The sequence below is a fragment of the Ammospiza nelsoni genome, chromosome 5 (assembly GCF_027579445.1).
Source record: "Ammospiza nelsoni isolate bAmmNel1 chromosome 5, bAmmNel1.pri, whole genome shotgun sequence".
Taxonomy (NCBI): Eukaryota; Metazoa; Chordata; class Aves; order Passeriformes; family Passerellidae; genus Ammospiza; species Ammospiza nelsoni.
Window position 1 is genome coordinate 12,269,309 of NC_080637.1, and position 27,044 is coordinate 12,296,352.

A 27,044-nucleotide genomic window follows, 5' to 3' on the forward strand; every position below is an offset into this window, starting at 1 on the left:
ACCGGATTAAGGAGAATTATGGGTATTTGCCATGTGTCCCATTTGAGGTCTCTTTGTATGGCAGAACACACAAGTTTCAGAACATTCTTCAGAGAAAAAATTGTTCTGTGGAGAATCTGAAAACAACGGTTGTTCTGTTTTCTCTTGCAAAATAATTTTTTTTTCAAACTGCAGCAATTATTTCTGAATTACTAACTTCTGAGTAAATGGAAACTTTTTTTTAATTAGAATGGATTTGTAATTTGTTTCCACTATCCTATGAGTCCTAAAGCTTTTAAAAAACTCACCAAAGAGAACATCACTGAGAAGTAGAGCAACTTAATCTAGAACTGTCAGTTGCCTGATAGATCAAAAACTTTTTGATGGTATGGAGAGCAAAAGCCTTCTTATAACAGGGTGAATTACTTCAGGCTCTGTGTTATGATGGACATCTAATATTTAGTGCTTGCTAGATATTAGATGATCCTGCTAAATGTTAGATGGTCACTAAGTATTTTGTCTGGAACCTAAATAGAAATTTCATTTGAGATCTGATTTATTCTGTTATTTTACCCATCAATACATTCTGGAAATGCAGCTGTTTTTCACAGAAATGGCATTAGAGAATTACCATTAATCAATGAAAACTCCCTTTGATAAAAGGCTCTAATTTGAATTAACATTCTCCTTCCCTTTCCTCTGAAGTGGACCCTTTGTTGTTGGTCCCTGTTTCATGAATTATACTCTTTAAGTTAGCTTGTTAGAGTTGAAAAGTATAATTTTTTTAAAAAAGAACACCAGAGGGAAATTTCCTCTACAAACTATTTCCTATCCTATCAGATTGGAATTATACACCAGTAAACCTGTAGGGTGGCTGGGTAAAGAGCATACAGATCTACCTTTAGTGTCATTTTATTTATCTGTTATTTGGAGAAACCCCAGGAGAAATTATCATGACCATCACAGATTAATTGTGCTGTTCATCCAGATTCCTTCAGCCTGCTATGTTCTTCAGGCATAAATTCAGTTTTTTTCTTGTGATCATACTGATACTGAGGTATGAGGGTAGATTAAGGAAGAAGATGGTTTATGGATCCAAATAATTCATCCAAGTTTGTTTTCTTACGCCGTCAGTTCTGATTTTAAGTAAGGAGGGACATCCATGCAATGTACCCTAGCATGTCTTTCTAAAAATGGTAATTTTTAAGGTCCACAAAGTGCTTCACGCTTGTCAGCACCATAATCTTCTCTGTTTAACTTGTCATGTTTATGTACTGTTCCAATTTTCTCAGCATTGAGGGGTTTATTTTCCATTATGTTGGACATGTCGTCTAACTCAAGTCTGAAACCAATTTGTGTTCCTCTGAGAGACACAGCAATATCACAGGCAAAAAAAAAAAAAAATTATTCACAGTTTTTCTTCCTTTTCCTTGTAATACATTCATTTAATGCTTATCACTTCCCAACTATCTTGTCAGGGTCCTTTTTAAGCATCATTTTTTAGTGTTCTGTTCATTAACTTTTCAAAGTCCTACGCAGGACCACATGTGATCAGCACATAATCTAAACATCATAAAATTCACATCAATACTGTTCCTCTCTCATTAGACTTCAGGACACAGCTGCTCTTTATGTTAATTGCTCGACTCCAAGCTTTCAGGAATTCATAAAAAATTGACATTTCTTAACAGGTTTTTTTGCAAGCCAGGTCATCTTGATCAATTTATCATGCTTTATACTCTTCAGTGTTCTATACTGCAATAATATCATGCCCATCAATCATTATTACTCTCTCATTTTTTTTCTTTCAGGCTTCTGTGGTCTTATGCTAAACCACCTGATCTTCATGTCATTTTAACTAGTATAATTTAAATCACTGAAATGATCAGAAAGGCTTTTACTAATTCAGTTTTGTTCTTCTTGATAAATAAGTTGTATATTGAGAATTACCTCCTGAGTGGGAATGTGAAAGCAAAGACATTTGTCTCTACTAGGTACATGTCAGAGTGGACAATATCAAATCTTCAGTGCAAAGTGTCTTACCTGGAGGTTCAATCAGGGAACTGCAAATTTAGAACTTCTCTGTTCTTTTCACAGTTTTGTTACCCTTTGTACATGGGCCTTCCATTAACATCCCTTGCCAAATATTGTGCATTTCAACACTAAATGCTGTATTTTCACATCTAAGAGTTAATCGTGTAAACTTTGGTCTTGTGATAAGTTTTTCTTCTCAGTTTGTCTTCTCTTTCACAGTCTCCAGCTGTTGTCAATCTTTCTGTTCTACCTGAATCCCTGTAGCCAGGAATAAGCTCATCTGTCAAGCTGGTGTGAAGGAGTGGGAAATTGGAAATTAATTATTCCTTTGAATAACATCTGGATCCAAAGCATCAAATAATCATGCTATTGCTTATCCCCAGCTTTCACCACTGTGGCCAAGTGGCATGATTACCTTTTTATTATGTTGCCATTGGGTGTTTGTCATTCCACCATGTGGTATGAAAATGAGTTGATTATGGTTAACACACCTGAGCTCCTGACACTACCCATTTCCACTGAACAGATTTCAAAAGAAAATTAATGACATTTAGAACCATGCAGACAGCCTGATGCCTATTAAACTCTAAATACTGAAGTTACTGCTGTGTAATTTAATAATGACAAGCCGTCAAAGGAGACCAGGAGGTTCTCTAAGTCTCTGTAATTACACTTATTTGTTGCTTTATGGTGAACTTCTGTCCAGTGCTCCCAAATCTCAGAGAAATCAGGAGGAGGGAGACTCTGAGCTCATTAGCAACATCCAGGGCCATCTGAAATGCACTGGCATACCAAGAAATCTTCACTGGAATGGCAGAGTAAGGATGACAACTGAAGATCTGAAATCTTCCATAGATTCTGTGTCATATCTGCCAATCTAGGACAGATTTCTGAATAACATTATGTGTGGCACCCTGGATACTAGACTGTGTTAAGTTCCTAATTCACAGACTATGACATGAAAAATTTACTTGTCTGAATATCAATATCTAAATCTGGCATATGTGTTGTGTGTCAGCTGTAACTGATGGGGACTTTTATTAATTGCTGACATGTAGGCATCCTATTCTATTGAGATGCCCATGGATATTCCACCTCACTTCCCACCAAAGGTCCTTTTGTCACAATTGACAGCCCTAGAATACATATGCAAGCAAAGAATGGATTTATTGTTGAATGTTTTTCCCCCACACTTGCTGAAGTCATTTTGTGAATGTATTTTCATGAAGAGGACTTTAGGGTGCTGTATTAAAACAACTTATGTACCATCTACATTTTAACAGAAAATATTTGGAACAGGCCTTGATATTCATCAATGTGACATACTATAATTCACTGTGAGATTTCTTTATTGCGCTTAGAAAGTGTTAAACCTTAAATGGGAGTAGAATCTAAACACATGAAAGAGCAGAGAGAGTGATATAGTTAGGCAGAGTTTCTGACTGTCAGAGAGCTCCAAAAATATGATGCAGTATTCCTGAAAAGTTTTTGAGGCTTAAATTAGCTTTCACTAAAGCCAGGCTGAGTTGTCAGACGTGTTCTTAGCAAGCATACAAAGTCTTTATGGGAATGGCAGCACTTGCAGACCCTTCTAGAATCAACAGCCACAAGCTGTCAGGGCTCTGAAGTCTCAATTTATATTCCAAATGAAGTTGCTGGTTCTGTGTGTATGACACATACCAGGCTTTTCACCTTGCTGGGTTTGCTCTGCTCAGGGGGAGTTGCATTCAACAATGTATTTTTTGCCTGAGACAAGGCATTGCTTTCATTTCCACTTCTCACAGCATTAGAGCAGCACAGTCAAGAGTGTAATTTCTAGTCTGGAAAGAGAACCAGTGACACTGTTTTTAACAGCAGTCATTGGACAACAGACACGAGCAAACGTGGAGATTCTTCAGGAAAAATTCCCTTCAGGTAAACAAAAGGTTCTTTTTCATGTCTGTAAAAAAATATACCCTTGACCTTTTCAAAATGTAGATAGAACCAGTGAGCAAACATCTGAAATGTCTTGCTCATCATGTATGAGTACCTATGCATGCAGACTTTTCCTAATTGAGTTACTATTTAAATAAAAATACATATTCTTAGACTTCAGAGAGGAAAATAACAGTTCATCCAATACTATCTGCACCTCCAAAACAAAAAACTAGGATATGAACCTAAGGATTTGAACTTTCAGTAGAAACTTCTGTCATAAAAAGAGACAAGGCTCTTCCTCAATTCCATAAGATAACTTTTTCTACTTCAGGTCAAGTTGTCCCAGTAAAATCTGTTCTGCAGCAGCATTTTCTCAGTTCCAAGACATGACTGTCCTTGAGATAATATAGTTTGCTCTCAGCAAGGAAATAAATCTGTAGCAGAGTAACACTGTTCTGGTAATCAGTGTTTGAAAAGAGAAGACAATTTGTGCACAAATGAGACTTTCTATAGGTGTTTAGTATCTAACTTTGTCCTTGGAAAATAATTCATTCTTGTTGACCACATAAAAAGCTTGTTCCAAAAATGTATTTTTCATTTCCACAAATTGGGATTTTTATTATTTTTTAAACCTCTAGTATATTTACACATCAGAAACTGTCACTAACTATTGCATTTGCCTCTGCACTGTTTTAGATATGATGCAAAAATTCTTTGCCTCACATCCAGATTAATTAGAAGGACATGGTACTTGTTGGGTTTTTTTCCTGGTTTCATAAATTATTTTAAATCTCTGACTGATAAGCAATTCATAGAGCTGTAGCAGCTAAGGAAAATAAATACCTGTGTGTCCATTAGAATGTAAATTAACTCATTACTATGCCTGCTCCTGACCTTTTCTGATGGCTGTATTCTTGCTAACAAAGACACTTTACTATTCATGAAAGTGAAATTTAATGGTAGCTTGAGATTCTCTGGCATATTTTAGATTACATTCTGATAGACTCAGGTGACCAGTGAGGGTTCCAGCTTGAACAGCAAGTGCTTTTAGCATTCATGACTTTGAATAGCTATCCTTTTTCTAATTATTTGTGAAGATTTGAATATTGTTGAAAATTTGTTGCTTCAGGAGGCTAGGTCAGTGAAACTTCATGAACTGCACAAAAAGGGCTCCTATGTTTAAAAAGTTGAATATTGACAGTACCTGACCTCACAGTCATTTAAGATTTTGTATCGGCTCTATAAACATGGAAACTTACAATCATAGAATCATAAAAAGGTTTAGATTGACAATACCTTAAGATCATCAAGGCCAACCATTAACCAGCACTGCAAAGTCCATCACTAAACCATGTCCTAAAGTACCACATTTACACATCTTCTAAATATCTCCAGGGGTACTGACTCAACCAACTCCCTGGGCAGCATGTTCCACTGCTTGGCAATCCTTTGGGTGGAGAAATTTTTCCAAATATACAATCTAAACGTGCCCTGTGCAACTTTAGGCCATTTTTTCTTGTCATATCTCTTGTTACTTGGGAAAAGAGATCAACTCCCACCTCACCACAACCTCCTCCTGAAATGTGTGGAGCAAAAAGGTTTCCCCAGAGCCTCCCTGCCTCCAGGTTCAACACCCCCAGCTGCCTCAGCTGCTCCTCATCAGACTTGTGCTTCAGATCCTTCCCTGGCCCTGTGCAAGCCCTTCTCTGGACCCATTCCAGCATCTCAATGTCTTTCTTGTCCTGAGAGGCCCAAAATTGATTAAAGGTGTGGCCTCACCATTGCTGAGTACAGGGGAATGATGACTGCTCTGGGCCTGCTGGCCACACTATTGCTGATACAAGTCAGGATGCTAGTGATTGTAAGACTTCTCCCAGCTGCTTATAGAATATTTCATGAGCCTCTTCATCCTGGTTGGGCAGTCTACAAAAGAGGAATCCTACCATGTTATCTGTCTAGCTGGCCTCTCTTAATTCTTAAACATTCAGCCGTGTCATCTCATCACTAAGGTCCAGACCGTCAAGACAGCCTCTAAAATACTGAGCTGTCTCTCCTTCTTTGCCTGTGTCTTCTGAAGAGTTTATTGTCTTCCATTGCAGCAGTCCAGTGATGTGAGTCATCCCACCACGTTTCTGTGGTGGCAGCTATATCATAGCTTTCCTGTGGTACCAATAACTGGGCTTCCAGCTCTTCCTGTTTGTTGCCTATGCTGTGTGCAGTGGTGTAGGCATTCTCCAGCTGGGCTATTGATCCTGCCACCTTTTTCGGGAGATAAGCCCTAATTCCTGTGTGACCACTGTCAGCTGCTTCCATGGTTTCTAGCTCATTAATAACCCTCATGTCTCTGGTGCTGCATGGATCCATCCCCTACCTCCACTGAGGACATTGGTAGCACACTGCCCCTCAGTGACATGCAGCCCCCAGGGTTAGCTCTAGCAAGCCTGGTTTTATCCCTTACCCCGTTCAAATCCAGTTTAAATCTCTTTCAATGAGCCCTGCTACCTCCTGTGCATAGATTCCCCACTATGAGACAACTGTACCCTATCTGTTCTCTGAAGTCCTGGTGTTCTCTAAACTAACCCATGATCAAAAATACAAAACCCACACTTTGCTGGTGGCACCAGACTCAGAGCCAAGGAGTGATCTGCTGGTTCTTTCTGTTTCTTCTGTAATCATGTTCTGCAACTGTAAAAATAGAGGAGAACCCTGTCTGTGCTTCTGATCCCTTAACCACTCATCCCAAGGCCCTGAAGTCTGTCTTGATTTCGCTCTAACCTCTTGTTGCAACTTCATCACTGCCTACCTGAGAAATTAATAATGGGGCTGTGTCAGGGTAGGAAGCTTTCTCTTCATATGTTTAACCAAGGCTGGAGGGAGGCAAAAGACTTCCATAAGAACTGGGTCTGGGCTGCATATTGGGCCTTCTCTTCCCTTCAGAAAGGAGTTTCCTGTGACAGTGACCCATCTTTGTTTTGGGAGGCAGCTTTGGCACAGGGAGCAGGCCAGCTTGCTGACAGCATCACACCCATGCTGGATGAAGCACCAGCCTTGTTATGTGTGGTTCCACTTGCAGAGTCTCATGCCTGCGATGCCTGGACACCTGGAGAGGTGAGGCAGTCCCAGGGGAGACATGCATTGGGCAGGCACTTGTCACCACTGCCACCAATTCCTTAAGTCACTGTGTTCAGCCAGGGGGAGAGGATAACAAATTCCCTCTATCATCTGTCTTGTCTATCTGGGGAGCCTGTCTCTGGGAATAGAGGGAGTGAAGGTTAGAGCACAGTGCTGGTAACACCAAAGTCATGGGCTCAGTCTCTGGATGGGCCATTCACTCAGAGTTGGGCTTGACGATCCCTGTGTGCCTGTTCCAACTCAGAATATTCGGACATTCCAGTAGTCTGATACTCTTACACTCCCCCTGATTCCTCAGCCTATTCACTTCCCAGAGGTGTCACTGAGCACAGGAGCTCCTCACTCAGTGCCAGCAGTCCTGACACAAGGACAGTGCAAATCCTGGCACTGGGGTGGCAGTATGATCCCACTGGAGTTCCACCTGGGCAGCTGTGCTCCTCATGCTGGGTGCAGAGTTAGAGAGGCCTTGTCCTTCTTCCTGTAGCTGGCAGGGTTTCAGCACCATTCCTGTGTGCCCTTCTGTGCCAGCTGCTGCCAGACTATCATATCATACCCTTGGTGCCACACCATGCCCTGTGTGCCCACCCTGCTGATGGTGCTCCTGGACCCCAGAGATCCCTACGGGGTTTTTTTAACCTTTGGAGGAAGGCTTGGCCTGGTGCTCCTGGTGCTTCTGGTTAGCTTGGCATGGGCTGCAGGCTGCTATTGGCCCTCCTCTGAGCTTCCCAAATTCAGACAGTTCCCCCATACATCTGGAGCACTTCACAGGCAATCATGTCAGCACCAGAGCCACTCACCTCAGCAACTTCAGTAGGATGAGATCAGGTACATTTTCCTAAAGTACTCTTCTACCTCTAGATCATTTCTTATAAACTTCTGTCTCACACTTTATGCTACATGTCAAGAAGTCTGAAACTCCGAAAGAAGAGCTGAAATAAAGACTTGAACTCATGATGCCCCCACATCCCCTGAAGTAGAGATGAGCCAGGCAGGGTGGTACCCCAGTGGGGTAGAGATCTAGCTGACCTTCCTTTGAACAGTCCCTGCTTTTTACCCATACTTTCATAAATTGTCTGTTGACAGAAATGTGTTTAATCTTTGGGATCACTTTTCATAGGTGTTATAGGCCAAAGAGTGAAGAACAGTGATGATTTAAACTGGGGCACTACTTCTATTGCAGCTTCACTTGGGTTGAGAACAGGAACAATCGAGTAGTGGAACATAAAGCAAAATGCCAGCACAAGCAACTACTGAGAATCAGTTTGCACCGTTCTGAGTCTTTTTTCAGGAAAAACTTGATTAATAACATCTGAGCATATGTATATAGCCATAAAGAAGACAGAGGTATTTCTCAGTTTTATTAATGTGAACCTGCATTTGATGCAGCTGATGACTGTAACCAGCCTTCAAGTTACTGCAACACAGTGCAGTTACTTGCCATGCTGCCTGTATGTCACCTGGTGCAGGAGAAAGGCACTGGCTCTAAACACTGGAATGTTGTGGTCAAAGGCAGTGGGTCATTCATCTCACTCTGATGTGGGATGTGTTGATTTTTGGCCCATTGCATCAGGTGCCATCCCAGCTAAAGACCAAATGGATCCTCCACAGCATGGCACCATGTCTCTGCAGGACAGCTGACAGCAGGAGTAGCTAACTGTGCTTGAAGAGCTAGAGCTTACAGTCTTCTTACACCTACTCTTTTTTTCAAGGTAAATCAACTTTTTGTTGTTGTTAGAGTAAGAGTCAATATTTAGAGCTTTTTGAAAAAGATGGACTATTGAAAAATATTATGTAATAATGATTGTTTTTATTAGAAATGGAACTACTAATTGCCATTCCCTGTACATCATCTGATGCTTTAAATATGGCATGATCAGCCAAAACCTTTTATCACCTACTTTTTTTCATAAGTATTATTTCCATTTATTTTCATTCATTGTTTCCTTTTAGATTTTGTTTACTACAGTATATAAATTAATTGAATGTACTACTTCTCATTGATCATACTTCTTTTCCTTAAAAGGAGAAAATATCTGAAGAGTAATTGAATTAATGGTATATATCGGTTCTGTACACACACAAAAAATTACCTCTCCCACAAATATTTTCAGAATTTTAGCTGTAGGATATTTTAAATCTTAATGAGTCAACTCAATGGTAGAATTATCTCTGTGCACCCAATCTGACCACACCTTACATAGCTCAACAAAAAGCAAACATACAGAGAGAGAAACCAGGTGTAATGTGAATGGTAAGAAACAGTTCCCTGAACCTGCTTATGGTGAACACCCGAGTCTGAAATCTCAGTGTTCTCACCTGTCACATCAATTTGAAGTTAATGAGTATTTGATACCTTTGTAAATCAGGCCCATATAGACAACTGATAGACATCTCAGGGATTCCAGTAAGAGAAAGAAAAAAGCACAGAAAATAAATCTAGTGCTACACTAAATGTATCCAGTAACTTTTCTCGAAGGAAAAACTTTTGCTTGAAGTGTTGTCACATGGATGTTGATAAGATGCCCATGGAGTCAGTTAATGCTCTGGGAGTGCTCATCAGCCATCTGTTCAGTGACTTCCAAGCGTCTTGGAAGGAGAAAGGTCTGTTCAGTGCTTAAGACAGCTTTGCTCAGGAAGCCATATGCAACAAGGATATTAAAGCACAAAAAAACTCCCAAGAAGCCCAGTGAAAGCCAGTGGGCTTTCACCCATTAAAAGTGAAAGTGTGACAAGTGATGTGGAGGGATGTTGACTTACCCTGAACGTTGCTTTAGATTAAAAATCTTTGTGTTGGATGCTGTTGAGTTCCTCCCTGCAGCACACGCCGTCACTGCAGAAATCAAACTGTTCCCAGGCTTCAGTTTAATTATCCATACACATCTGCCACAGGGGTGAACATCCTTAAAAGTTCTGTGACTTAGCAATAGCTGTGTGAGTTACTTATGATTCTACAAGATGTGAAGAACTTCTCCAGGAAACAATGCAAAATAATGTGTGAATAATGAATAATGAAAATAATGAAGATGGAAATGGAGCAAAAATCATCCCCATGGGAGCAGACTAATAACCAAGGGCTGGTTTTGTACTACTGACATTACAGAATTTGCAAAAAACCTGAAAAGGAAACTAATCACAGTGCTGTCTTGCAAATGTTCTAAGTCCTGCCTGATAAGCTGCTTTTAGAAAATGAAACTTTTCAACAGTAAATCCTTGCTGAAGTGTAAGGCACATGATATCTGTAAGAATATTTTACAACAAAAGCATACCTAAACTTGGCTATAAGAGGAAGTAGATACAATGAGTGTGATGTGATTTGTCTTTTGTTACAGGATATCTTCATCAAAAAGGAGAAGTACACTAAACTGAAGCTGGAATTTGCCTTGATATGAAAAAAAAAAAAAAAAGGAAAAGAGTTTTTTCTTCTTGCTACTTTTGAACCCAAAATCTGTTTTCAGTTCACAGTGTTTTTTAGTTAAGTTACAGCTTAGAAACCATCACAGCTCTGATTTCCAGGGAAGCTCATTTTGGAAGGTGGTAAATACAACTCAAAAAGCAATCTCAAAAATAATTTTTGTAACACTGCTTTATGAGAAAATGTAAATCTGAGTTTTAGAAGACATGTGGTTGTTACTGTACCTCAGCTTATTTTTTTGAAATTAAACAATTAAAATGTTCATATGCGTTGGCCACCAGCTGCTGTACCTTATTACAGTTTAAATAGCTAGCCTGGAATAAGAAATCATTATATTCTCAAAACTAATTTTGCAGAAGCATATGAGGTCATGTATTTTTATTGTTGCATGCTTACATGTTACCACAGTATTTTCCTGCTAGCACCTGGCTGAATGGTGGGGCTTTTTTAACAAAAGCCATAAACCCAATTGTCCTTTCCTAAACTGATGCAGACCTGCACTGGCTGTCTTTACAAGGAGTGTTAATAAAAAAGATACAGGAATCTTCAAGAAATGAGCTACAGCCCATTGTGTGGTGAGGTTACCATGAGGAGGGAAGGCTCTCAGGCACATGGGTGAGCCAAAAGCCACTCATGGGAAGAACAGGATGCATGAAGTCCTTTTAGGTGGATCTAAGCTGACTTCTGTTATTTCAAATTTTAAACATGTATGTGGATATGGAGGTGAGGGGTGTTCATATGTAAATGTATATAATATTTTCAGCTACTCAAGTTTTTATCCCAAGTTGGACAACAGGGGGCTGGGAGTTTGGGGAAGGAGAAGCAGAAACCTGGAATGGAATGAGGTTGTCAGAGCTTGTCCAGTACATGTTTCTAGTTGGATGTGAGTTGATCAGAAGGTTGCGCAGTATTAGTATTGTACTAGTACACAAAAGAAGTTGAAAGCTGCATTTTTTGGATAACAAATTTCAGCCCTGTTGATAAATCAGCATCTGTATATGAACTGATGCCACTCTGCTGGCAGCCATCATTCAGGTGGGATCCTGCTCTCCATGGTGGGGAGGGCTCACGTGGCATGTAAGAAGCACCAAAGTCAAGGAAAATATGGTGTGAAGTGAGGTCAAACTAAATGAAAGTCCACTTCTCATTGCCTGCTCTAGATGTGGCTGCAGATGGCCAACACTGCTGAGTGGACACTGAACATACATTGTTAAGGTATATTCTTCTGGTGAGATTTTAAGCCTCAGTTTTCTACTTGTAGAGGATTTGTTTCTTTTGCTCTTGCAGTGTTCTACATGCGCAATATTCTCTTGAATTGCAGCAATTGTTGCATGTGTTTAAATACTGGTGATAATTATTTTGGTGCACAACAATTATCCATGATCAGTCTCACATTGAATAACTGATAATGTCATATATTCTATAAAAGTCAGTTTTGTTTAGGTTGGGAAAAGGATGTTTAGTTCAGCTGTGAGTGTAGATCTTCTGTGAGACAATATGAAAATTGTCAAGAAATAGGTAAGAGATGTAATGTAAAGTTCCTTTATGGAACTAGGCCTTCACCCCTTTAGCCCAGCACCTAATCTTTGACAGAGGTCAGAGATGAGGTCAAGGTGTAACAGATGGAATTAAATCAGAAGAATGGATTTTACTATTAGTCCCAAGGTTTGTTACCTTTAGAGATTGTTGCTTCTATAGCATCCATTTGTACACATATGGATCTCCAATTTTTTTTTTTTTATTTTCCTTTGGATCTTTTACTTCTCTGGCATCCTATATCTGTTAGTTTTCTTAACATAATTTCATGCTGTGTGAATAAATATTGCTTTTTTTTTTTTTTTGAGTGTAGATGTTGTCATTTGTATGTTGCAGTCTGTGCCCATAACCTCCAAGCTAAATATAAGTTTATATTCTCTTTGTTTAAATGAATAATTGGATTTTTTTAATTGAGGGGCTTTAAAAGAAATCTTGACTTGATGTATGTCATTGATTTTTAAACACTTATTATATTTTTAATTGATAGCAAATTTTTATTATATCTCCAGCATAACTTATTTTTAGGTGGAGACAGTAAATAAATAGGGAAAAAAACAGACCTTTCAGTTTAATCAGGAGTAACTTTTCATGACAGTAAGTTATGGGAGGTGCACCAGTATCAATGGGTAAGGAGTGTTACCTCTGCCAATATTTTCTGAACAACAAATCAGGATAGTAAGTTGATTTTAGCAAGTTTCTAGTCTCATCTTTAGCTCAGAGCAGAAAAGTACTTTTTAGTTTTCACTCTTATTAACAGTACAGAAGCATAGTGGGTAATTAAAAGGTAGCCATCTGCCATCCAATAAGTTATTTAATAAGGTTCTGCTACAGAATCTTTAATACTGAAAGTGATGCACAAGCCAGATCTATCAAGGATGCCTGTTATCTCAGCTTGAGTTTGCAGATGGAAAGAAATCTGTCCACTTGTTAATAAAGCAGTTTTTATCCAGCACTGTCGAGTCAGTAAGCGTAAACCTTTCCAGGATTACTTTTTTCAATAGACCTTTTTTTTAAAAAAAAACACATCATCATTACTAAATAACCAGTGTTTCAGTCAAATGGCTCAAGTGCTTTTACACTGCAAGATACTTCAGTCAAAATAATTAAGTATCAGGGCCAAAAAGATTACCTCATCATCACAGAATTCTACAAACCTTAAATATACGTACGCATATAATTCCTGTTATGATTTTTTTGTAGAAAGATACTATTCTAATGCTCTCATAATTTTAATTTTCTTTTTAGACTCACTTTACAAAAAGAAATAATGAAGTCAGTACTACTCTTTCAGCTGAATTCATTTTTTCAATGAGAGAGCAGCCCTCCTATTAGATATCTCACTTTAAGCGCCATTTCTGTTTCCAACAAAACAAATGAACTCTTTGTTATTAGTTTTTAATTTTACCTAGGAAAGTCCACAGCCTTTTTTTTTACCTGCTATTAAGCTGAGAATGAGTTTTTTAATGAAAGCTATGTTGAAAGCTGATATTAAAAAAAAAAAAAAAGTGATACCTTTTGTAGAGCTTTTTTTTATTATTTAATACTTTGTAAAGGTTTTTAACATTGTACTGCGTAAGATAGGAACAGTGTTTTCAATGAGTGTTTCAAACCATTCCTTTTATGAAAAAGACATATCTGGAGTTTTAAACATTTGTAAGGTACACGAGTTGAAATTTAGGGAAGTCACTGAGGCAAGTTAGCAATCAGTTAATAACTAAGGAAAAGGAGTTAACTACTTGTGTAAAACAGGTAGTCATGCATGACTTCTTGCTAACTAAGACCAAAACCAGGACAGTATCAAAATAAGCAATCCTCTCAAGACTTGGCCACCTTATCTAGACTAATGAAACCGTTATTTTTCTTCAGGCTTTTCTTCTAAAAAAATCTCTTGTATTATTAGGTTTTGTTGATGGGATGTTCTGAATGCTTCTTCCTAAAGGTGCGACTGCATTTGACACATCAATACCAGGTCATTTGGTGTCTTATCCAATGTCCACCAAGACATTTGGAAGTCCTTTTGATTAGTTCTTTTAATTTCAACCTAATCCCATGCTGTTTGTAAAGTATGGCAATGATCTCAATAGCTCCACTTGCATATATATATATATGTATATATGTATATACATATATATATATTTCTATCTATTTTTTCTTAGAAATTATCCCTCGTGTTTTGTGTTTTCACCCCTTGTGTGTAGAGAATTTCCATATCTATCAATATTATTTGCAGACCTGAATGAGAATGGGAGCATAGACACCACTTAGCCTCCATTCTTTATGCATCAGAAAAAGCTGCTAACGTTATTTTTTGTTTATTTCAGGTTTCTTTTCTCCATGGAAAACTCCAAAGCCTGTAAGTTTCCTTTCAAAACTGTACGCATTGAGTTCATAAGATGGCTATCATGCTAAGCAAATTTCTGTAGACTGTCATCTATCCATCCTGTTCCCAGCCCATGGGACACCTCTCAGCAGTGCCCCAGCTTCAAGTGACATGACACAGCACCAGGGGTGGCCTCCCTGAAAAGCTCTGAGGGTCTGTTGGCTTGGAGCCTGCCAGAAGGGGAAGAAGGAAAACCCTCATGTTAAGATGGGTGGCAAGAACCAGAAATGTGGTGGCTTAAAAATAAGAGGTCTGGAGGAGAAGGCAGCAGAAATGAGTCCATTCTAGGCTTCTAGTTGGCAAATTCTTTGGAATTAACAACATGCACCTTTTGTGGCTTACAAGTGGCTTGAGTTTAACATCCTCAAGGAGATTGTTACTCTTTCTTGCCTTAGGAGATCTAGAACTGCAATAATCACACTTCAAATAAGAGCTCGGGCTAGATAACTGACTGAGGTGCCTTTTAATCAACTTTTCTATGTTCTTATGATTTTGACAGTAAAGACCAAGGTGTAAAGACTTCCCACTGTAAGACTGTAAGCAATGACTGTGTTTATTCTGCTGGCACCACATTATATAATTTTTTTGAATTTGTGACAGCATTCACAGTATAAAAAGAATTCATAGGCTACTATTTTTGGTTGTCTGGTTTGTTTTATTGTTGTAGGGGGTTGTTTGGGTTTTGGTTTTTTTGTTGTTTTTTTTTTTTTTTTTTTAATTTGGCTCTTTAATTGAGATTTTACAGGCCTTAGAGTAATTCTTAATTCTCCACAAGGGTGTGTAGAGGAAATAGATCCTGAAGACTCCTAAGAGCAATGAGAATAACAATAGCAATGCCTTTTAAAGGACTTAGAGCCTTCTTACTGGGGAGCAGGCAGGGGAAGTACATTAAATCTGAACAACTTTACATACTCTCATATTGGAATATGGCATGCCTAAATTTTGCCAAAATAATTTTTGTATCCTGTCAAGTACAAATAGCAATTAATCAGCTGATGCAACTCTGTCAGACTGCTTCAGGTTGTGGTGGTTTTGCTATAAAAGGATAGAGTCTGTATACAATACATTGGAATAAGTATTGCATAAGTTGCTTTGTTCATCTGTGTAGCAGAACATTTTTGAAAATAAATTGGAATATTAAAGGCTGGCTTGCTCTCACCAGTTTAAGACTCCTGAATTGCTGTAATGTTCAACTTTTAATCTCAGATAAAAAGTGATGAAATAGATAGCTTGCTGCTCTCTTGTTAAAGATCCACATTTGAAGACCTCCTCCTGTCCATACTTTGCCCTTTTACGTACACATCAAATATATAAATATCAGTGTATTTATTGTTGATGATTTTCTGCAATATCTCCTTATATAAACAGTATGGTAGTTCATGCTCAAGAAGCACTTGCCAATAGTCAGGATCTAGAAAAACAACCTGAGCTGATGCAATTTTTCATGCAATGGTGTGAGGAAAACCAGGGCTTGCAGAACAATATAACACCATTGTGTGCTGTACCTGCAGGCAGACTGACTGCTCACAGCCACTCTATTTTGGGGTAATCTCAGCAAGAGATTTCACTAATGATTAACCGAGTTAAGGTAGTGTGAATTCCTCTGTCTGGCACCACTTTTAACTAGAGAAATAGTCAGACATCAATTTCTCATGTCCAAGGCCTGAAGACTGAAACCAAGTGCCTGCAGCAGTGTGTGCAGACAGTCTGAAGCAGAAAGGCCAGCACAGGAGGTTTAGAAAGCCTCCCCAACACCTCAGCACAGCCTGTATCTGTGTAACAGCACAGGAAACACGTAACCTGGGGTAAGATATTTCCAGTGATTCCTGTGTATATCATACATATCTTATATACATATATCACGTATAATATTATTGCAAAATGACCATGAGCAATGTCACCAAACCATTGCCCCAGTTTGGATTTGGTGCCCTTCACTCACTACTGTCCTTACTCACTTTCAAGAATGCCTTTTTTTCTGAAGTAGCATTATGATAACTTCCATTACTGAATGCTAGGTGACTGTTTAATTAGTTAATACAGGTTTGGGAGACATAATTCCCCTTCTGTTTATCTGCTTATTTAGCTGGTTGAACTTCACACTTGAAGATTTAAAGCTAACCAGCAAGCAAGAGTTAGACATGTGGGACCCAGTAGGGTTTTGCCAATTGATCTCCAGTTTCCTGTCCTTTCCCCAGGGTAAAGTTTGTTCATCAAAGATAATTATATTTTCCTTTCTTTTTTAAAATCTTTCTTTAAGTATTTTAATTTTGTCCAGTTTCACATTTTGAAAGAGGTAAGTGATCTATTTCCCCAGCACTTCCCAATAAATTAGGAATCTTTCACTTTTAGACAGACATGGCCCTGCATGTCTTTCATCTTCATGAGATAGTTTGGTTTCACTGGCTTGTGTTCTTGTAGATTCCTAAGGAAAGGTAAAGCCTATACATATTTTTTCTGGTAATTTCCTTTATCATAAACTGCTTGAATTGAGCTTAGTTCTTCTTTCCCCTTTAGACATAGGAGTCATAATCAGGTGTGTTTCTAGAGACCGTTGTATTTACAATTCCATAATGCAATTATATTTGTGTTTATAGCTACTGGAGGTAATTTCTTTAGGGCTCAGTAGTACTGTGCTACTCGTGTGACTTACCACACTGGCTAATTTACCCAAAGGGCAATATTTGCAGAGGATAAATTTATGTTTGTGTAAGAGGTTCCTGAAGATACCCAAGGTAAATTCCTAAACTTTCAATGGCAGCTCAGGTATTTCCATGTGCCTCTGTATTGCACAAAATGTACATACTTATAGTTTTGAATGAACCAGCCCTACTTACTGCTGAAATTCTGACAGAAACACGTCTTGACTTATAATAATACTTTTTAAAATAATTAGGTCCTTGACAACTGAAAATGGCCAATATCTATAATCTGTGTTCTTAAGTATGAGCCTAAGAAGGTCAGATCACCAGGGATATGCAGCAGGATAGTTATTCAGCATATTCACCAGGAGGACACTAAAATATCTATAGTCCACACATACTTGGTGTGAAAAAAGCCTGGTGCAGTTAATCATCAGAACAGAGAGTAAAGCTACCTGCTGACCCAAACACCTTCTGAAACCAAGGAACTAAAGACAAATGATAGCCACAGAATTTGTAGAGCAAGCGCACTCTAAATCTGCAATCATCTTTGATAAAGGTTTGCTGATACAAGAATAGAAGTCAGTGGAATTTAATTACAGATGAGTTTGTTTCCAAGAGGCGTTTTTTGTGTAATTACCATTGTTGGGTTATGTGTGAGAACACACTGTTCTGGAGGCTTTACCACCCTTGTCCTCAGGAGGGGTTATAGGAGTAGCTAAGTACTCATTTCCTGGGCTAAACATTTGTGTTTTGTTTAATTTAGCCTCTTCAAAGAAATTTGCTAATGCAATTTGATTAGTAGCCAACTTCTTCAAGAAATAAAAAAGCAGATCCTCAAGCCATCTTTAGCACAGCCTATCATGTCTTCAAGTTTGATGTACATGTAAGACTGCTAAAGACAGTCTTGTAAAAAGCGTGAACTGAGGTGTCTTTCATGCACAGACAATAGGCTGTTGTAGGCTTTCCTGTAAATGGCCTGGAAGAGTTGAAAGCCTTATCCTGTGCTTGGTTGTATAATGCCACTTTAGTGAGATTTTTTGAATGCTACATGCCTGAATACATGCTGTAATAATTTTCTCTTCAGTTTTGATTTGTTTTGATTTTCTTTTGGTTTTGATTTTGTTTTTTTAAATCTTCCCTTGGAGCTGTAAATTCTGGTCCCAGTTACAGTTATCTCCTTCTCCCTGGGCAGCTTGTTATTTTCATGTATTCTCAGAAGATACAGCATTAAAGCCATTCACTTTCTACACAGTCTGTCCCTTCTTTGCTAAGCACTACCTTCATGTATGTTATGTATTTTGATGAATCTGATAATTGTGTCTTTACAAACTGACAGATTCCACTTTTAGCAAATAATTTCCAGTAGCTCAGCACATCCTGTGAGAGGCACTCCACATGCTCCAGAGTAATGCTGGGCCTCATCTTACCCGAGAAAGGTCACATCTTGCCATGAGCAACAAACTAAGAAGTGAATTTAATCAAGTCATTTTATAAACAGCACAACACACACCTTTCATTTCAAAAGGCAGAAAACAGATTTACTAATTTTGAAAACACATCCTCAACAGAAATCATTGGTTTTGGTCTCGTTGTGGAAGCGACAGTTTTTGCAAAACTTTATTTTTATTCTTTGTATGTTTTTATTCCAGATGATGGAACGATGGGAGAATCAAGGCAGCCCTCAAACAAGTGTGTCTGCTCCAGCTATGCCACAGAATATTCCCTATCCACCCGCTCTTCACAGGAGTTCATTTCCTGATTCAACAGAGGCCTTTGATCCACGAAAACCTGACCCGTATGAGCTGTATGAGAAATCAAGAGCTATTTATGAAAGTAGGCGTAAGTGAAAGCTCTCTTGACCCTGCTGGCCATTTAGTATTTAAAGTTTTGCCTTTGAATGTGTTGCTGTTGGCATGATTTTCTGTAATTATCTTTTGTAATTTAAAGGAACTACATTTCTTTCCAGTAAATAGAGTCCATTTTAAATGTTTCAAAAATTGTACACTTACATATTTTCTTAGATCTTACCTAAATTCTCATATATGACTTTCATAGGTGTTTTTTTCCTTATATTTTTGATCTCCCCATTTTGACTGTTAAGTCCTTTGTGAAGCACAGTAAATGTCCCACCACATTTTATTGTATTTTTTTTATAGTCAACCAATGGGAAGATGTGAATCTATCAATGAAAAAAAGAGTTTCACCTACTTTCACTTCAAAGTGACATTTTTTAAGAAATTTCGAATATATTTTTTTTTATAAAAATGTATTTGACAAGTTTTCACATTGTCCTTGGTAGCTAGAAAGAAACGCACAGCATAAAGTACTATTTGCAGACCTATACAAAACAGTACTGAGCCATTGAGATGCTCATTTTTATTTACTTTCTCATGTTTTTGGAAGTATTGTCCATGTTTTTGACAGCAAGAATAAAAGAGCGTAGACTTATTTTCTCTTTTTGCAAAGAACATTTTGGCCAAAAATATTGTTCTAAATTGTCTGCAGCCTTTGCACTTAGTAAGATAAATTCTTAAAAATAGTTAACTTTTTACCAAAATCTTTGTCACCACTGCCATTACTTGCATATGCCACTTTTCAATTCATTTAGTAAAATACTTGTGCCTATAGACCAAAATGTGCTATAAATTACATATAAAATATTGGAGCTGATTCAGACCAGCCCATTAATATTAGTTGGGCCCAGAGACCTGGAATATTCACATTTCTTTGGCATGCAAAGGGATAGTCTGAAGGAAATACATTATTGTCCCCAACAGTGGGCTCATACCATTCTTACTTGCCTTGCCTAATACATTAGTTACAGCATCAGCATCTCCTCTTTGGCTTTGGCATTCCCAGTCCCCACAAGAATGGATATGCTGGAGGAACCCCAGACTTCATTTCCAAGTAAACCTTTATTTAGTCTTGCAGCTGCATGTCATATTCCTCAGTTCTTTGCCACTGTGGCCAGTGCCACCAACTTCTGCCCTGCTGATCCTATTACTGGAACACTTTTCAGAATAGATTGTCACCCTAAAAAATACAGATTTTTTTTTTTTTTGAGGGAGACAGTTGTTGATGTTTTATTTAACTCTATGTACTTAAATAAATTCCTGGCTTTTTTGAGGAATACCAGTATCTTACCAGGGTATCTTACTCTCCTTAAATATGGATGTGAGTACTTAGACCCCTGTAAAAAATGTATTTAATCTTCAATTATAAACTGTTAGGCATAGAAACTAAACTTTCCAGTACATTTACAAACACCATGTATGTAGTCCATGATGACTGGCATTCCCAATGCAATGTACAAAAAAGAGACTCTAATTTTTGAAATTTTAAAACTCATTGAAGTATGGATCAGGATACTGTGTGGAGTAGACCAAATAGATTTGAAAGAAGTAAGACTAGTTTTGATCAAAGATTGGAAATAATTTTCAGACATCTCTCTTCTTTCACTTTCTCTTGTGCATTAAGGGCTAGACTAGCATATAAAAAAAAACATTTGCTTGAACTGCCATGTTATTCTCCAAAGTTATAGAATTGGGTATATGATAAATTAAAAGGAAAAGAATCCATTCCATAGTTAGAAATTACTTTATGTAGTTCAGCACCTCTACTGAAAAAACTCTTGGCTTTGTATAGAGCTCTAGCAAACAGAAAATTCTTTGCAAATAATCATTTTCCATATCAGTAGATTTTAGAAGTGATGTAGTTTAACAAAAATCTTTTCACTCAACAATCAGAACCATCTCTGTAGTTGAAGTCATCAGGCCAAGAATGCCAATTTCCTACACAGAAACAAATATCTCTGGGAGACAATTAAGAAAATATTATAAATACCATATGGATGTATGACATATGTATTTATATGGCATTTTTTTTCATCCTGATCCCCAATCTATGCTTGATCTATGTGTGCCCTTCATAAAACTGTGGGAATATAGATCTGATGTCAACCACAAAGATTCACTTACCCCCCAGAAGATTATATATTACATTACAAGATTTTTTACACCATGCAATATTCATGGCTGCTTTTGTCAAGTTTTCTGAGCACTTCTTTGACTAACATGAACTCTTATCTTTTACTTATATGATCTACTGTGTTAAGGAGTATATGCTTTACAATAGGAAGAGCATCTAACATGTGGGTTGGAGTTATGCTAAAGCCTGTGTTTTAATGGTATAATTGCTTTTGAGTTCTGTCCAAAAGGCAACTGGAAACTGTATGTGAGATGTTTTCATCACCAGCTGCCTAGAAAACCAAATAATTAAAAATAGTAAAGCTGCTAGGCCCAAAACAAGAAAGTGAGAGATGAAAAGCAAGACTGCGGTAACCTTATCCTAGATTTTGATCAGTGTCCCATCTTCCAGCTAATCTTGGAAACTTAAATTTCTTATGTTCTTTCTCCACTATCCCCTCAACATTTTCTCTAAGATTTGATTCCACCAGTTTCCAACCAGATCTTGTCTGCATTCCTTCATATCCCTTATTTATAAATAGCTACCTTGAAAGATCTCGATTCTCCCTGACACTTTTGTTTCATGAATGTCCTAAGCACATATTTTAGAAAATTTAATTTGTCAAGCCTTAGCACCATGTAGTTGTCCTATTTCCTGAAGATGGAAACAGCAGGAAGGAAATCCATTACTGAGTCAAGTAATTGTCATCTAATTTGAGTACATAGGAGGGAGAGTTTCAAGACAACACTCTTTCCTACCATATGGCAGTGTCAGGTTGGTTATCTTTGGGAAGAATATACCCTAAAAGTGCACAGGAAAAGTTCAGCTACTTGGTTTTTTTAAGTACTTCTTATCTCAAGGCAAGTTTGTCTTATCTCCTGGCAAGACCTTCTTTTCATCTTCTAAAAATAGGGCAGAGAAGTGAACAATCATGACCTGGAAAACTCAAAAAGAAAGAGATACTGCAAAACTTTTGTTTCTCTCATTGTGAGACTGTTACTAAACAGTTCATTTTGTGCTTCTATAACTCTGAATTTACACAGAGCCTTTTATCATAGGGTTTCCCCACAGTCAGCACTAACCAGGGCCTCATAAAATTCTCCTGCTTCCCAATCAGAGAGGGAGTGAAGCGAGTTATGAAAACCAGGGTAGTTCTGTGAGGAGCACAAGGAATATGACTCAAAGCAAGAACTAGACCAATGTGCTGCCTCTAACTCATGCCTACCTAATGATAGCAAGAACAGGGTTGCAAGCAGGAAGTCTCAATGAAAAAGTATGAGTTTCATTCTACAGAAAGGTTTTTCCACCTAAAGAACATGAAGAACCTGCAAGACCCTGGGTGATGGGAAGATTTCAGTTTGTAATGGTTACAATACAAATTACAAAGCACTACCACTTCTGCATGGGAAATAGTTCCATACAGGCAGAGTGCAACTCTATTTTGGAAGTCATAGTACCTTTGAAAATTGTTTGTCATGAGTTAGCTGTTACCTGTCAGGTCTTCCCTCTTAGCTGTCACCAGCCTCTGCTGTCACCTATCCCTATACTCAAAGCTCCAAGTAAATAAAAAATGAGCATGAGGGGTTTCCAAACACTGAGGAGGACTTCCATGTCATCTAAAAAACTGCATAAAAGCAAAAGATGGGAAATTGGTTTATGCTTTCTTTCTTTACTTTGTCTCTCTGGTTTGGGTTGGTTTTTTTTTTTTTCTTTTTGGTTTTGGGGGTTTTTTTTGTCTCTTTCCCCATCTCTTCTTGTTTCTCCTGCATGCTGAAGAATACCTACCTAACTTTCTGCTGTGACATAATTTTCTCAGCTGGATACTTTTTCATTTTTTTTTGTTCTTCTATTAATTCAAAGCAAAACCTTTATCTCCTTTCTCCTTACTAAAACTATTAGATTGTAAGTGACAGAGTGACTCTCCCCATAACCAGTTTAGGTCCAGCAGGTAGAAAATGCAACATCAGACCAGGAATTTCCTATTAAGGAAAAAATTATGACTTCATATGCACCAGATTAAAACAGCTGTAACTGGAGCCCTTGAGTTATCATTAGGAGACCTCCTTCACCTGAATTTTAAACTTTTAATTTTATAAACTCTCCTTATCATATATTGTATATTGAGCTCTGTTTATGGTAAATTCACAGTTTGTAAAAACTTCATTCAGACCCCCTGTAGGCATTAGTCAAGCAGGAGTCACAAAGCAGTTGGGAATCATAATTCCATAATAGTTCTCTAGTTATAACAGAAAATTCAGGTTATTTTCCTCTGAGGAAAGAGGTAAAATAAAATATTTTTTACATTGATTGGATTACATTTGTCCTTCAGTTACTGTGGTAGCCAAGGCTGGTGATGTGACACAGAAATGCCAGTAGGAAGAATGAGATAAGCCAGGGATAAGCGCTCATTAAAAGTGAAATCTGAACAATTCCAGTTCCACCTTTAGCTGAGAGGACAAATTTTACTTTCTTCAAAATATCCTATGTTATTTTCTCCTCTGACCACAGTATTTTGAATTTCTTAAGTCCCTTTCAAATCTATCAACTATTTTATGCAATGCATTATTTTTTTATTGCCAGAGATTTTAACAAATTGGAAAGCAACCAAAAAGCAAAGTTCACCAACACCTGTGAAATATGTAAATGGCAAATCTATTTGCATAATTTGCCTCCACATAATAAGGTATATTCTTTGGCAGACTTATAAATACCTTTCTGTAAGGGTCACAGACAAGCACTTCATATTCACAGGGTACATTTCCTCCAGAGCATCAGCACAGATATGCATTAAGGTAGAAAAGATTTGTCAGACAGCATTATACTGATCCATAATGTGTAACTACAAAAACACCAGGCTTGCAGAAAAATACTAAGGAAATCAGGGTTTCCTAAATTTGATACTCATGGATATAAAAAAAAAAAATTAGGTCTAGCACTGAATGCATGACCACCTGAGGGGTTTTATGGCATAGTCTACAGCTAAGCAGAATTTTCCTGACAGTGCTTGTTGGCTGAAGAGCTACACTTAAATTAAAGATTGAAATTATTAAAAATTGAAGGAAATTTTTCACATAATTGGTACTACCACTTTTTTCAGATGTTTTCCTGACCAAAAAAAAAATTGCCTCTAATATTTTTCCCTTTCTTGCTCATTTTTAGTCTAAAAAGTTCGTTATGGTGCTTTAACATATATGTATACACATCTGTGCACAGGTGCATATAAATGCAGAACTATGATAGCACTAAATATAGAGTATTCTAAAGTATTGTAGAAAGGGAGTTTTCTATGGGTGAAGGGTTTGGGACTGTAAGCTAGAAAATCAGGTTCTAGTTTCAAACCTTCCTTGCACTCATTTTACAGTATCTATCAATATTTCTATTCACCAGTTAGTGCCCTTTATGTCAGTAAGTCATGCCTGCCTTCACTTAGTAAATAAAAGTATTGGGAAATTGCTAAGTAAGGTCTATTATCATCAAACTACTCCTTGACCTAGAGTGTGAACAACTGAGGTATAGGAAGGGAATTTCTCAAAGCAATTTCCAAACAGTCCATGTTGGTGTTTTCCTTCCATCTAGTGCTACCCTAAGCAACAGCATGGAGATGGTGTAAGAACTGATATTATTAAATTAATATAACTCTTTTTAATAAGAGATGATATACAATAAAAGGAGAGGAAATTTAGCAGACTAAAGTCAAATGGTTTTATATTGTTCATCACTGCAGAAAGAGTTACTCACCATGACAAAATGGATTTGTTGCTTATAAGAACTGACAGTAAACCAAAAGCACTTTCAAATGGAATTATGAGTGTATAATCATCACAGTGCCATGGATGTAAAATGATTTTGATTGCTGGCTTGCAAAGTAGGTCCCTAATGACCTCTGCTAATATGAAGTGTCCATTTTACAGCTGATGACAGTGTTAAAGATGCAGAATTTCTTTCTCTTTAGCAATTTACACTTTACTAAAAGGTATACAAATAGATTTTGATCTGCAAAGTGGCAGCATGTACTTAAGAGTCAAAGTAAAAATTTAAGAGAAGTGACTTGTAGGAATAGGGGAGTTGGTGCATGTTGGAGACAAGTGGATGCTGCATTGCCTATGGGCTGTGGCAAACTGCTGCTGGCACAGCTTTGGAAGGGGCATTGCAGCATAATCACACTCATTCTTCTCACTTGTGAAACCCCTGTTCACCTGAAGCATGGCTAGCACTGAGATGCTGAAATACAGATGTTCCCTTGTGCTAGTTTTGTTCCATGTATTTAGCATTCAACAAAGACTGATCCAGAAAACAGCAGAATATGGAAAACAAATATAATCAAATATTGTCCCTACCTTTCATCAGCATAACTCTTCCTCCAGAGAATACCAGTGGCTCCACTGGTGTAAATAAAAATACCCTTGTGTCATGCTGTGGGTGAATTGTGCTCCTGTGGCTGTATCTTGGCAGCAAAGAATCCTGCTATTTTCACCATTGATTTCATATAAATCAGGATTATGTCCTAGGCCTTGTTTGTTGCTTGGCTGTTTTCACAAATATTTTACAGTTTTCAGTTTAAAATGAATGAGTGAAAGTGAAATAAATCTATTAGAGTAATTTATTTTAGACTAAACAGGAAGACAGGTATGCAAGATTTTTACTGTTCTATCTTCTAATAGCAAAATTAATCTTGGTTTTGCATTCATCTGATATGCAAAGAATTGTAGAATGATTGCCACAGAATGGTTGGGGTTGGAAGGGATCTTCTTTCAACCCCCAAATCTTGATGTATGGCAAGAGCACTCAAAATGCACAGCTGCATCCCCGTTCTCCAGAGCACAGGGAGTCATTGCCATGGTGGAGATTTATTTTAATATGGTCATATGCAAACAACAGTTTAGAAGATTTCTTAGTTTTACTTTCCTGATTCTTGTTTCTAGGACAGGTTAGCTGAACTAAAAAATTAAATCAATGAATTTACCAAGTATTTTATTATACTTTCAAGCTCCACTTTGTAAATACTTCATTCCTATTTCACATGAAAGACTACAGCTACTTATGGCAATGCAGCTGAAGATGTTTAACCAAAAAGGCATCACAGGGAGAATACAGAAATATTATGTAATCATTTTAAATCTTTCAGCACTTTGAGTGCCTCTTCATGGTGGAGTATTGGGTAGGCTTGTCTCTTTGTCCTAACCTCTCCAAATTTTCATTCTACCTCATTTCCTATGAGGTAGAGGCAGGATATCTAACATATTAAAAAGAATCTATTAAAAGTTTAGAAGAATGCCAGAATTAATTTAGTAATAAATAAATGGAAAGTTTCAAATCGCCTTGTGTAAAGTTAGTTTCCTATAAACCTAATTGACTGATTTCTATAAAACAAAGCTCACTAGAGTCTCCCAGTATTCTGGTAAAATTACCAGCTCAGTTTATCCTTAGCAGATGGAAGGCGCCAGGATGTGCACAAATGACATGCATTCTGCTCAGCTGAGGGCCAGGCACAGCAGTCCTTTGTCCTCTGTTGGAAGTTGCTTTTCTGTAGGGTCTCTGAGAACAGAGTTTTGAAAAAAACTACTTATCTCTGCATTTGACAGATGGGGACAGTGCTAACTCAGTCCCTTCCTCTGTGTTAAAAGTTCTTTGAAGTTTTATATTCTTTGCTAACTGTTTGCTTGTCATATGAGCACAGCTATATAGAGGATATATTTTGTTTTACAAAGTGTCGGTGACATTATCACAGTTATGTGTACTGCACAGATACCCATACTGCTGACAGCAGATTCTTCCTAATATGAACATTGCTTTGCTATGGTCACCAAAACCACAAATCTGCACTTGGGTTTATCTTTCTGGTGATCAGACATTTAAAAACTTCAGCATCTTCAGCACAGTTCAAATTTTCATGTGTGTGAATTCCCAAACTACAGTGAAAATACATGCTAGGTGCTGAATGGTTGATTACAGGATGATAATTAGCACTGTAAGAATCTACATGAAGTTCTACAAGGCAAAGGAAGAAAAGCAATGTCAGACTTCATGAGATTAGCTTTGAAGG

General features: G+C 37.7%; 1 protein-coding gene across 5 annotated transcripts in view; it reads left to right on the top strand.

The window, feature by feature from the left end:
- Positions 1–27,044, top strand: part of MAGI2 (membrane associated guanylate kinase, WW and PDZ domain containing 2) — a 702,840-nt gene that overhangs the window by 596,077 nt on the left and 79,719 nt on the right. For all 5 annotated transcript variants that reach the window (XM_059471477.1, XM_059471473.1, XM_059471474.1 and 2 more), the window contains 2 exons: positions 14,332–14,363; positions 18,685–18,874. In XM_059471477.1, the coding sequence (XP_059327460.1) occupies positions 14,332–14,363; positions 18,685–18,874 (222 nt within the window). The remainder of the gene's footprint in view (positions 1–14,331; positions 14,364–18,684; positions 18,875–27,044) is intronic.